General features: G+C 44.5%; 1 protein-coding gene across 1 annotated transcript in view; it reads right to left on the bottom strand.

Annotated features, from left to right (window-relative positions):
• Window positions 1–13,552, bottom strand: part of fer1l4 (fer-1 like family member 4) — a gene marked incomplete at its 5' end in the record, with an annotated part of 28,637 nt that overhangs the window by 13,796 nt on the left and 1,289 nt on the right. Inside the window, 23 exons of the mRNA XM_079266236.1 lie at window positions 75–227; window positions 321–437; window positions 530–617; window positions 740–840; window positions 938–1,070; window positions 1,846–2,074; window positions 2,911–3,019; window positions 3,411–3,514; window positions 4,060–4,132; window positions 4,300–4,425; window positions 5,464–5,543; window positions 6,099–6,285; window positions 6,789–6,969; window positions 7,665–7,839; window positions 7,923–8,007; window positions 8,099–8,161; window positions 8,539–8,670; window positions 9,704–9,764; window positions 9,896–10,054; window positions 10,283–10,327; window positions 11,203–11,297; window positions 11,383–11,482; window positions 11,597–11,685. Coding sequence (XP_079122362.1) covers window positions 75–227; window positions 321–437; window positions 530–617; window positions 740–840; window positions 938–1,070; window positions 1,846–2,074; window positions 2,911–3,019; window positions 3,411–3,514; window positions 4,060–4,132; window positions 4,300–4,425; window positions 5,464–5,543; window positions 6,099–6,285; window positions 6,789–6,969; window positions 7,665–7,839; window positions 7,923–8,007; window positions 8,099–8,161; window positions 8,539–8,670; window positions 9,704–9,764; window positions 9,896–10,054; window positions 10,283–10,327; window positions 11,203–11,297; window positions 11,383–11,482; window positions 11,597–11,685 — 2,685 coding nt within the window. The remainder of the gene's footprint in view (window positions 1–74; window positions 228–320; window positions 438–529; window positions 618–739; window positions 841–937; window positions 1,071–1,845; window positions 2,075–2,910; window positions 3,020–3,410; window positions 3,515–4,059; window positions 4,133–4,299; window positions 4,426–5,463; window positions 5,544–6,098; window positions 6,286–6,788; window positions 6,970–7,664; window positions 7,840–7,922; window positions 8,008–8,098; window positions 8,162–8,538; window positions 8,671–9,703; window positions 9,765–9,895; window positions 10,055–10,282; window positions 10,328–11,202; window positions 11,298–11,382; window positions 11,483–11,596; window positions 11,686–13,552) is intronic.

Below are 13,552 nucleotides of genomic sequence, written 5' to 3'. Positions count from 1 at the left end.
GAGACGTTTTCAGAGACAAAGCGGAGAACGTCATCGATGATTTTAGAGATGGACGTCAACGTTAGGACCGTTACCTTCATGTAGAGGGTCGTGACTTTGCCGCAGTCCCGACCCCTCTGCTCCTCCACCAATGAAAAGAGGATGGAGTAGGCGGGGATCCTGACGTAAGCCAACCGCTTGCTTCCACTCAGTAACCACAGAAACGCATCTGGAATGGTGGTCTGGGGCTGGAGAGAGGGTGGGGCGTCAGACATACTGAACATACTGCAACCTGTGATGTCTTTGTGGTGAGCTATAGAGACCACTTTATGACCTCTGACCTCTTTCGCCAGTTGGCGGAGTTTCCTCAGGAGTTTCCTGCTATCCATCAACCGCTGTTTGACCATCCGCCTGGTGAGCCTCCGCCTGAAACGCACTGCCTGTCTGGCCAGAAAGACCTGGAGACAGGTGGACATTAAGTCAGAAAGACAGACAGGAAGACAGTGAGACAGACAGGCAGGTACATGGAGGCAGGTGAGAGGAGACTCACCAAATTCTTCTTGATAAACTCCTTCCTGCATCTGTCCAGGTTGTTGGGACGAAACGGAGACCTCCTGACTGCGAAAACATTAAACTGTCTGCAGAGAGACAGACAGGAGGACGGAGAGAGAGACAAACAAGGCAAATCAAACCAAACCAAACCAAACCAAATCAAACATAATCTATTCTAATAAAAATGATTCAGTAGGAGGAGACTGACTTGAATGAGGCCACCAGCTCCAGCAGCACCTCCACCAAACGCTCCTTCACGTTACTCCTCGGCCTCCTCGAGAGACGTTCTACCTCATCAAGACCGAGCTCCTAAAAGAGGGGAAGGGGAGCAGAACAGAGGATGAAATGTGACCACATCTTTTTTAGGCATTGTGCGATAATAAAAAGTAAATCAAAGATCACTCGCCAGCCTGTCGGCCATCTTGTTGAGCCAGTTCGCCTGATAGAGACGAAAGTTGTGATCTTCAAACTGACTCCAGACAAACAGACAAGGCTTCTGTTTCTCAGAGGGTGGCTGGAGAGGAAGACACTGGAACGACCTGAGAGACAGACAGACAGGTACAGAGAAACAGACAGTCGGGCAGACAGACAGCAAGTGGACAGAGTTTGTGGAGTAGTTACTGTAGATCTCACTCCACCAAGAATCGCCCCGTATCATTGTAAATGGTAAATGGACTACATTTATATGTAGTAGCAGTTCATACACATCGATGGCAGCGAGCTACCATGCAAGGTACTGGTCAACCTATTGGGGCCAATTGACCCTTCGCTAAGTCCCGCCCTCGAACACGGACTGGCCAATCACAGCGTAGCATCGTCCAGCCAACTTTATGGCTGTGCTCCATAGACTCTCATGCAGATTTTGTTTTAGACTTCAGATTTGGGATTACCCAGAGGTAGCTGGATGATGGGGTTTGGGAGAAGGGTGTCTCTTATTTGATGGAAGGATTGTGTCGTAGACAATTTACATTTTTAGATGTTTATTAAGTCGTGTGCATGGGTAACAAGTACAAAGGTGTCAAAGACACACACAAATCATTGAAACATAACGACATTTAAGTTTTCAGGTTCACTTTAAGTACCATAACAATCTTTCCTTGATTAATATTTCCTAAGTTAGTGTAGCCACAGGAGTTAACCTTGAATGGAGAGGGGACAGAACATACCTCTGTTCTTGTGATCTGGTGATACGAGAGTTGGGACACACCTTGTTTTATACATGAAAACACTGTATCATACATTTTTGGCGAGGTTTGTGCCCCCCATGCCCTAACCACATCACGGCTAGTGGTCGTAGGTGCAGTGGTTACATACCTGTCGTACTCGGTGGGCTGGGGTCTGGCGGGAGCAGACAAAGATCTGGACTCGGGTTCGGGACTCAGCACCTCCTCTCTGTCCAGCTCCTCCTCTGACTCCAGCAGGCCTTGCACCTCCTCGGTTAGATCTTCCCTGCTCCTTCTCAGCTCCTCCCTGCTCCTCCTCAGTTCCTCCTTGCTCTGGCTCTTCTTGGATCTCTCAACCTCCACGGCCTTCCCATAATTCCCTGCCAGAAACAAAACAGCTGATGGAGCTCAACGGTTTGATGTTGGAAATGATCTGAACCCCAGGTGGCCAAAAGGGTCCCAAAGCAGGTCCAATGCACTCACTAAAATTGTTTTTGGGGATTTTTTTATCAGTTATCCCTCGTCCATCCCCCTAAAACTGAGCCAACCTCCAAATGAGCTCCAAATTTAGTCCCCCGGTACCGGAAAAGCATTCTTCATTCACACTCTCTCACAACTACAGTAAGTTTGTTTTTATATTAATTTACAAGTTTTGATTAAATCTCAACAATGTGGTGTTTGAATTTCAATTGCTGCTACAAATAATGATGCCTGCTTGCATTAATACGAGCTATTTTTGTATTAATGCAAGCATGATCCACTTCAAGAACTGTTCTCTTCTCTTCGAACACTTTTATTTATTTTTTTGTCTGTTTTGGGTTTTTTAACCACTTCAGGAGTGAAGCTGGGTGAATGTCCTGTTTGACTGTGTTTATGCCAAGTGGAAATCTGCAGCAGATCAGGTCAGTTTATACAAACTGGAAGTATAAGGATGTGCTCTGCACAATAATGAACCATATGTCAACTTTCAACACCATCCAACCGAAAAGCAGTGAAACAGCCCTTTAACTGTGGAGAATAGCCGTTCCAGCTTTTGAGTTTGCCACTTTCCTTAGTCTTGTGTTACAGTAAAAGTAATATCTTTAGGTGCACTGTTGGTCAAGTTTTTAAAGAAAATTACTTTTGGTTTTGGGAAATCGTGATGGATCAGTATTTTCTGACTTCATTTAATAATTGTCCTAGTACAGAAACCCAGGACATAGAATACAATATTTACCTATGGAGAGTTCAAAGGTCAACGGTCTGGTTCCTACAGACGGGTCAATCATAGTGACTTCAAACAGAGACGCAAACAACAGAAAGTCCTGCCGTGGTCCCACGAAACCCTGAGGACGAAAAATAAGAAGAAAATCAGAGAGCTGCAGGACTTCTCTCTCTTTTCTACCTGGAACACCTCCTCTTATGGAACTCTGTCTCGTGGGGTGAAGTCTTGTTCTGCTTCCTCTTGTTTGTCTTGAGTTGTACATCCTTCCATTTGAGCAGGTAATAAGTAGTTTTAAAAGTCTATCTTGTCACCGCTATGCAGATGATATTCAATTATACGTTAGGGATGAGAGGTGAAAATGGAAAATGTTTGTGAAAAAAATAATGAGGGAGCTTTGATATACGGTAGTTGCCTTCAGTCCAAAATGGCGGAGGCGTAGCTGATGTTGCAATGGAACGACCGATTCGATTTCACCTCTTATCAATGTAAGTTTCTTTGCCGGCGGCACTGACCTCAGGGAGTGGGTGGATCTCCTCAATCTCCACGGTAACAGCCTCCGGTATCTCAACTCCAGCCTCCCCAGAATCGTCCACCAATGCGCTGGCAGATGCAGACGCTACGGCAACAACAAGTAAACAAACCAATGAATGAACTACGAACACATATGGAGGTCTCCAACCAAGACGTCCAAAATATGCCTGTGGGGCGACTCATGTGAGTCTGTAATAATACGATCAACACTGACAGTGACTGTTTATGCTCAAAGGATTTGGTTACTCTGCACTTCGTTAGTAGCTGAAATATCAGACATCACATTTGTACTGTACTATAGCCTCATTTCTTCATTTCAACATCCTGGCTTTGAGACAAATCATTTTAAAAGTAACTGCAGTTGGAATACAACTCAAACATCTGGAAACTCTGTTCTGAGATCCTTCATCTGAGTCAAGAAAGGCGATCTCCGCCTGCTTGTGCAAAGCTAAACTAAACATGTCCTTGTCTCTGTGCTGGACCCTCGGAGAAGAAACTGATATCCATCCATGTCCTTGAACTAAAACATGAAACTGGTTCTCCTCTCTGTTTCACCAACGTTCTCAAACGACGACTAAAAACCACATCCCCTTTAAAGTCGTTCCTCCTGCTTCTCCTCAGCAGACTGACCTTCGTTATTCTTCCCCTTCTTGCTTCTGATCTTCTTCTTCTTCAGTCCCAGCTTCCCCAGCGCTCCCTTCATCTTCAAAGGCACAATAAAGAGTCAGTGAGGTCATGTGAGATTCGATGAGGTGATGTGCTGAAATCAGGTGGGTATGATTAAGGTCACATAAATAATGCGACAGGAAAATAGCTGCTGATAAATAGCTGGTTAAAAGACTGCGTTAACATACAAGAAGTAGGACGTACCATTCCTACGGAGGCAGAGCTTGTTTCTGGGGTGACTGCATCAGGCGAGGAGTAGACTTCTACAAAGAGAGCGAGAAGGATGCGACCGCGGTAGAAGATTCCTTCACCCAGACCCTGGTTCAAGGCCTGGAGAAGAGTGAGGGTTAGTCCAGTTCAGTCTGGATCAGTTTTGTTTCGTTTCTTTCGAATACTTTAGATATTCTATGAATAGGAGGTGGCTTGAAAAGGGCAGGTCTAAAACCATAGACTGTAGAAAATATGGTTGAGGTCTCAGTGACGTCACCCATTACTTTCCGAAGAGCTGTTGTGAAGCTCAAAGTTGGCGGCTCCTGGCTGTCACCATCTTGGCAGCCAAACTCCGCCTTTGCTAAATGGGCAAAGAGATGGATCTTTAAGCCTTAATATAATAGCCTGACTTTAAGCCTTAATATAATATAACGGGTGCGTTATCTAAAAATTCATCCCTCTACAGTTGTCAAAGACAGGGATATTGGCGATAGACACCAAAACAATTTGATACCAGGCTCTAAACGTCTTTATTTCTGTTATAAAGTTGGGTATTTTAACATGGCGGTCTATGGGGATTGAGTCCTTTTTGGAGCCAGCCTCAAGAAGCCTTTCGCAGAACTGCTGTTTCTGGCAAATCCGCATTGACTTCATTTCTCAGTGTCATAGGTTGCCGCATGGTTACAACCAATGTTACGGGTGGAGAAAAAGCAAAAACTTTAGATTTGACGTATGGCTCAGCCCACACTGGTGCTGACTCCACAAAAGGCCTGTACGTGCCTTTTGTTTTTCCAGCCCACTTTGGATGAAGCCCCGCCCACTCCCATATGATGAAAGCCTCGTCGCAGCATCCATTGTGCAGTGATTGAATGGTACTCATTGCCTCGACGCGTTCTTGTGATTGGATGCAATGCGGAATTATAAGTGACAACCTTGTTCGGCTCCTTTTCCGTAAACAGTGTAACTTTACTATCACAGCACGTGCCTTTTCTGTGAACTTGACGTTAAGCCATCTGCACATTACAAAATCTGGTGAATATGTGTTGTTGACTGATTATCTGACGAGGTATCCTCAGAAAGAAAGCAAACAAGGGAATTTTCCAAATTGTTGAATTATTGTTTTAAATGTTAGGTTTGATTTGTTCCTCTCTGGTTTACCTGGTGCACGTCTCCGAGGGTCGAGTTCTTAGGAGATCCGTACAGGTTCAGCCAACTTGGTCCAAAAGTGGGGTTAAACCCTGCAGACAGACAGATATTTCACTGTAAATTCTCAATGAAAAGCTGACGTTCATATAATGGAGTCTGGCTGGTCTCCATTAAAGGCTTATCACGCAAATTCAGCATTACATAGAAAATGTACACAACCATAATTTCATACCACTCAGCAAAAAAACACTTTCTATTTTGACACCAACACCATTCTCACTTGCTGATTCCAGTTGATTGAACTTACTTTTGATCAAGTTGAATCTACTTCTAATTAAACTCATGCTTCCTTCAGATGTTCTACATTAAAAACCTACCAAGAAAGGAAGGAACAACTGTATGCCCCTTGAAAGTGTTTAAGCAGGAAACGTTGAAAAATAACCTCAGCAAAATAGAAGGAACTGGAAATCTGAACAGTAGACAGCATCAAGAGCAAATAAATACAAGAGCAGATAAATTACAGGGAGTCTATTTAAACCTGCTTATAAAACAGGGAAATTAGAAATGAAGGCCCGCCTCTGCCTCTGTCAGCTGTCTCAGAGTTCCATTAAAGTAAAAATAGTTGGTGTGTAAACTGCGTGTCGTACCGTTCCTGGTAGGATCAGAAATCTGCTGCAGGTCCAGGAAGTGCGTTGCCAGGGCGATGTCTCCCATCATGGCGTCATCGAGGACCTGGACTCTGATTCGCTGAGCCAGAGGAGGAAACTGCTCGATGAAGGAGATTTCCTCGTTCCAAACTGGACAGTTGGTGGCGCTGGCAACCGAAGTCTCGCCCTGCAGACACAAACACACACTACGATTTGAAAATATCTGATTTGGCGACTCCGAGTTTTGCGTTTTTGACCACAAAGTTCCAAGAACTTTGGAACCAAAGGAGCTAAACTTGTAAGAAAAAGTTCCATTTACGTATTTCAGTTTCGGTTTCCACAACATCTAAAGAATTGTGAAGAAGTTGAAAAAGTACCCTTTGTCGTTTGTACTTTTAATTGAAGTAGAATTCTGGATGTAGAACTTTTACTTGTAATTCAGTATTTCTACACTGTGGTATTGCTACTTTTATTTCAGTACTTCTTCCACCATTGCCAATCAGTGAAGTCCAGCCCTGCAAGCTCCAATCCCAAAGTTCCCCCCAGATTGTTAAGGTAGTCTACGTCGAAATATAGTGCAGGAACAAAATTTAGTTTCCACGTTTCTCAAAAGTGTCTTGTTACTGGCTGCTACCCCCTGGGGAGAATAAATATAACAGCACATGTATATATATATATATGTCTGAGTACCTGTTGTCCAGCAAAGGTCACGTGTACGTAGGGATCAATGAAGATCGTCCGGTCAGTGGTCTTTGACATCTTGGCCATTAGCCCCGCCTCCATGGTGGGCAGACCCTCGGCCCTGTAGATCCGAACACGGAACCGAGCCCACGGACGCTCAGAAGCCATACCACGAGGAAGCATCAGGTTTCTGCAAGAAAAACACAGCGTCAGAACCCAAAGACAACTGCACCAGCTGTTTATCCTTAGATTCAATATAATGTAATTTGTTAATAAATGCGATGGGGAGGTCAATAGTGGCCCTCACCTCATTTTTGTCAAGGCCCCAACTACAGTATGTTTATCTGGCTGTGCCAATTCAACACTGTTATTTGATGTGATAAAAGTAATGATGATTGATGAATGATTTGCATGTGCAGACATGATATTGACCTCCACCGCTATGCAGATGACACACAACTGTATGTCCCATTAAGGCCTGTCCTGTATTATCATTTTAAAGTAAATGTCCTGCAGCTGAATGACTCCAAATCAGAAATAGTCATCATTACCCTCTGTAGCTGCAGCACGAGCAGCATTCATTATCGCTCCTCTAGTCTTGGCACCTTTTCTAACAATGTATTTTAGTATTGTAGTATTGTATATGTAGGCCTCTAACAATAGAGGCCTTAAACTTAGGTGTCATTTTTGATTCTGACTCGTCTTTTGATGTCTGCTTTGCCAAACTAAGACAGCTTACCGAGATCCGATCACTCCTGTCCTCTGATTCCTGTCTATATCTGTGATTTGCTTGATTGTTTTTGAAAGGTGCTAAAGGTGGTAAATAAATAAAGTTATCATTATTGTTATTATATGACGATGCATTGAAGATGTGTTGTTACTGACTTTTCAGTAACACCACCCTCCCTGGCTCCAGACAGGTAGGGCGGTGGCAGACTGGGCATGCCCAGATCTTCTCCCTTCATCAGCACACTGAGGCTGGCCTTGACGTAACCCTTGATCCCTGACCTGGTGTCTGCCGGGTCGGTGAGAGGAGCCCACTTCAGGTAGAAGCGGTGTTCTGGAGAAGTCGCAGAGAGGTCAGAGGTCAGTGAGTACTGTGCAGCGTTTGGGTCAGTGCTGCAGTTTGAGCCGTTCTGGTACCTGGCTGGTTGTACACGGTGGAGATGTCAATCTTAAAGGTTCCAATGTGGGTCATCAGGAAGGCCAGAGCCCGCCTGTGGAACACCTGAGAGGAGGGGACATTTTGCAGGTGGTCACCAGACCACAGCAGTCGAAACAGAAGAGAAAAAACAAAACAACCAAACAGTAGAACTGACCTTTATCTCTATGATTTTATCCAAGAGGATCTGTGGAGCCTCCTGAAACTCAAACTGGAAGTTCTGAAAGAGAAGAGGAGGTAACCCGCAAACTGTACTTCAGAAGCTGTAGCTTTCAGTTATCATGAGAGTGAGAGTGAAGATACTGGAAACATGTGAAACTAGACGACCGTACGAATCCATTTGATCACTGTGCGGCTAGCTTGTCAGGAAGTTCACAATTCATCCTAATTAACCAATTGATTAACTCAATATACAACAACGTGCTAAGCTGCATCTCAAATGAATCTTCAGCTTCCAAGCTTTCAGATGATCTATACCACGTCTATGTGACAGATACTATTATGTGACAGATACCTCTATCCCTCTATTAAAGTACTGTATATTACACTACCCTATATTGTACTGTGCTCTACTGTACTGTCACCTCTCTGCAGTACCTCGTTGTAAAAGGGGCAGTTGGTGGATTTCTGCGTTGCGGTGCGTTTTTTCTGATCCCCCACTCTGATGAAAACTGCAGGGTTGATGTTCACTCCAACCAGCCTCTGAGCCTCCAGGATGTTCACATTCAACTGCACACACACACACACACACACACACACACACACACACACACACACACACACAGAAAAGCTTCATGGTTTCCTCTGAATGGCTGTGAGGTTTGTTTGCTAATCATCTCCCCTTGAAGAGCATCAGATAAGTTAGAACTGAGTGAATCCTCGCCACCCAACCCACATCAGAGGAACAGTGCCTGTGGACTGACAGACGGGGGTCTCTAGAGGGTATTTCATTTAGGCTGCTGGAAAAGAGACTCCTGCTGATTGTTGAACTTCAGCTCGAGGAGACGCAATGCAGATTCTGTCCCAGTAGTGGAACAGTAATCAAGGATGCTCATGAGAGTTTGCACATCCAGTTGACATGTTTGGAGAGGGATTATGGCCCTCAGGGTGTCTCACGGAGGATGCTGCAGCTGTACCTCTGTGCTTTCCCTGGTAAACCTGTTTAAAGTCACAACGCTATGAATTTTGGGTAACCTAAATCTGCGAGTCCGTAAATTTGGAGATTGGGATTGGGCTTTACCGTGTCTATCTGCTGTTTGGTGCTGAGCAGGTATAGTGTACACTTACAGATTTGTCTCTTGACCCTTTTAAAAAAATCATTCTAACCCCATCATTCGACGCATTGTAGATCAACATTTACCCATGAGCCTCTGGGGGTTTAAGAGGTTAATACTGCCGCCTGTTGCAGAAACGTGGTGAGAGTGAACCAACACAGTAAAGTTGTGGGTCAGAGAGCTAAACAATGAGCTGAAACTCACTTTAAAGCTCCAATAAGTCGAGGTGAGCTGCAGATTCATCTGATCATTTTCTGCAGGTTCATCCTCTCACATAAAGATAAATAAAGATTTAGGTTATAGTCACTTTAATTAAAGGGTTTCAGGGCATGCTGGAGGGATTACACATCACCTCAGGAGCCGTCCAGGAGAAGCTCGAAGATGTGGCCGGAGAACAGGATGTCTGGGCTGCCTTGATTAGCCGGTATGCCACGATAACATGGACCAGCATAGACGCCTCAAAAAAAGGAATAAAGGAATAAACTCACCTGGAAGCTCTGAACTCTGGGCATCTCTGCAGCAACACTTCTGTACATCGGCCTGGAACGGCTACAAACACACACACACACACACACACACACACACACACACACACACAAACAAACATTGTTGACAACAGATCATGAGATGACAGAACTCAGGTAAACAGACAGACAAGACAGACAGTAAAGTAACCAGACCTCAGCAGAGGCGTGAAGATGACATCAAAAGCCTCCATGTCCGTAATGTCATCATCGTCATCATCGTCATCATCGTCTTCATCCCCGGTCCGGACCAGGCTCCGCCCAAGATGCCGAGCCTCTCTATCCAGCTGACCTGAGCGAGCGACAGTCAGCTGACTGACAGGAGAGAAAGAGAGAGAGAGAGTAGTTAATACTGTGTGTACGTTGTTCTGTCAGAAGTAGAGGTAGGAGGAATATTTGGTTCTAGGGGATGAGGATCACGATTGGATGTTCAGTCTCGAATCCCACTGATAGTTCTGCACGTCTAATATTTTGGCAGATCGTATCATTATCCAGTCACGCTCCAGCTAAGAGGATGAACGTGCGAGTCGTGTAACTTCTCACCTTTCAGGGTCATTAAATCCGTCATTCCTGATGACCAGAGCTGATCTGAGGATGAAGGAAGAGAAAAGAATCATGTGTTCAGTCTGGAGGCCTCACACTCCTTTTTTTCTAGTTTCCCCTGCTTCCAATATTTGCGTTAAGTTAAGATAAACACGTCCTGGTGCCGCTTTCACAAAGACAGACTTTGACTACGGTAAATGGTAAACTTTTTGTAGAACACCTTTCTCGTTTTCCGACCACTCAAAGCACTTTTACACGACATGTCATTCATATGTTGCTGGCAGGGGATACCATGTCCTACCATCAGGACCAATCATTCACACCTATTCATACACTGAAGGCACAGTCCTCGGAGCAATTTGGGGTGAAGTTTTCTTAACCAACATGGACTGGAGGAGCCGGGGATCGAACTGCCGAAATCTTCTGATTGGAAGAAGACTTTAAATGCTGCCAAATTGTAAACAAATATCGGCTAATATATATATTGATAACTCAGCAGCCAGGCTCAGGGTAGTTTCTTTGGACAAATGAGAATATTAATAATGGGTTAATGTCTCGAAGAACTCGCTCCACTACATTGTTAGCAAAGCACCAATTATGACAATTTCTGAGTTAGCCTGGCAGTAGGGTGGCTAACTCAGTCTTTATTTTGTCAAAACTGTCTAACTTCCATTTGACTGATCTAAAGGTCTCTGTGAAACCAGCGGATCTATCTCAGCGCTGGACACACAGACATCTTCTCATACGACTCTGGAGAAGGCAGGAAAGAAGACGATTTCAATGAACGTGGGAGTTCTTCTTTAGTGTGCAAATGACAACTAAAAAGTTCTGTTTCCCTCCTTCAAACAACGACCAGAGAGTTGTACTCCATATATGTGGAAAAATATGTTTTCTGGTTCAGTTTGGACACGACGTCTTACTCATCGTTGTCTTCGACTTTCAGGAAGTCAAGTCCCTCCCAGCTTCCTGCTGCTCCGTCAGCTGGATGATATCGAATGTCCAACTCGATATAAATCTGCAGAGAGAGAAGAAGAACCCAGATCGATGTCAACCGACGACAAGTCTTAAATATGCGTGTGTTTATTTGCGTGTGTCCTCACATCAGTCAGGGAGTAGTTGGCATCGGTGAGCGGTTCCCGCAGCAACAGCCTCCCCGCTGTAACGACATGCTGGAGGCTGACGACCAGCTTACCGAGCAGTCTACACACACACACGCACACACACACACATTTTATGTTTGACAGACATGAAAACAATGTGTGTGTGTAGGTGTGTGTGTGTGTGTGTGTGTGTGTGTGTGTGTGTGTGTGTTACCTGTTGGAGAAGACTTTACTGCAGTTGTAAACACTGATGGACAAAACTTCATCTCTGATCACTTTACCATAGTGAGGCCACCGGAAAGGCTGTGCACACACACGCACACACGCACACACACACACAAGCACACACACACACACAAGCACACACACACACACACACACACACACACGGGTTACTTTGGTTGTAGAATTGCTCTGTGTATGTCTTATGACAGCAAAGGGTCTCTGGTGTCTGATGTGAATGTCCTCATTGATATTTTTCTCCACCTTTGACTTCTCCCATATATTGTCTCATGTGAAGTAAATACACACACATTTCACGTCAGTTTCTTGTTCAAAGACACTTCAGAGCCGGGGATTGAACCACCAACCCTGTGATTGACGGCCAACGCATTGAGATACAGCCGCTATATATTAACATCAATATCAGGCAAACTGCTAACTTTTGTTGACAACAAAGAAACACTAAGACGAAGAAGGAAGAGACCATTTCTGTCTTGACTGTGGATATTTCCCATCACAACCATACATCATCATGTGCTACAGTAGGTTTAGTCACACACACATACACTCTCCTGGTCACACCTGAAGAACAAACACAAGCCTTACTCCGAGGCTGCACAGAGAAAAATAACTAAACCACCCAGAACTAACTGCTGCGTTCACGTCAATCTGAGCTGCGGGCAGCGACTATGTCAACAAACAAGTGCCGATGTAAAGTGTGGAAGTTTCGGTTCAACAAATGTGTTCCCCCTTTGTAAAATCACACGGTGTAATGAAATGTATTTTTTAAGAAAGTCTCCTGCTGACTTCTGTTCTGATTGAGAAATGTTTTATGTTCTAGACACTACAGTACCCATGAGCCTCAGCGGCTGTCGTTGTGCGGTTCACCCCATCGAGTCACGGATGGTACACATTGAAGTACACTGCTGCTCTATGGATGACGATTTTATGGTCGGTCGACCACTTTGGTTGAGGCTAAATAATCTCAACGACTACACAATGTATTGCCATAAACTTTGGTTCACACATTCATGTCGCCTTCAGGACAAATCGTATTAAATTCCCTCCACTTTTCATCTACTGTCGTCTTGTTTAACAAGACTATAAAGCTGTGTCCGAATCAAATAGCAAAAACTGCCGTTCCTCAAATGGCCACTTAATTCTGGCTCTAAAAGCGAGTCAATCCCCATTGACCCCCATGTTAAAATGCCCAATATTAAAGCATAAATTACAGCCTGGTACAAAAGATGGTTTTGGCAGCTAACTTTCCTGTTAATTACAACCGTACGGGAGGTGATTAACCAGGTCGTTAGCCGTTAGCTGTCTGACCCGCCTCCGCTCCACCAATAGAGTTCGGCCCAGTTCCACTGTCCCCCCTAAGGCCTGAACCCCTGAACCCTCGGGGGCCTTAACTGACGTCACCTGGTAAATAGTTGAGCGTCAGAGGGTACAAGGGCTTGAAATAGTTAAAATACGAATGGGACACCACTTTGCAGCGACATCTTGGCTTACTATGACAATGTCATAACATGTTATGCACAATTGTGGTTTTTATTTTACATTTTTCACTCCCTGATTTGAAGCTCTTCCAGGCTCTTGCCTTACGAGACGAGAGGTAATTGTCAATTAATCTATTTATTCGTTTTTGGCAAAAAAGCTTCAGTCTGAATCAAACTGACATTGCAATCCATAGAGCCAATAGCTGCTCGATATAATTCCTGCTAAAAACAAGAGGATGAATTGCTTTGTTGTTGCGGGGCTCAGTAGAGTGCAGTAGAACACAAATTAATCACATCTGTAGGTGTGTATGTGTTGAAGGAGCGGCTGTGTGTGTGTGTACTGTAGGAGTGGTACAGTTTCCTATCAGCTCCATTAAAATAGTTTCTATCTAAAGCAGACAAACACCTGCAGCTACCTGCTGTAACACACACACACACACACAGGACAG

This window comes from Melanostigma gelatinosum (genome assembly GCF_949748355.1).
Source record: "Melanostigma gelatinosum genome assembly, chromosome: 3".
Classification (NCBI taxonomy): Eukaryota; Metazoa; Chordata; class Actinopteri; order Perciformes; family Zoarcidae; genus Melanostigma; species Melanostigma gelatinosum.
Note: the sequence above shows the minus strand (reverse complement) of the source record. Positions and strands in the feature narration are given on the sequence as shown.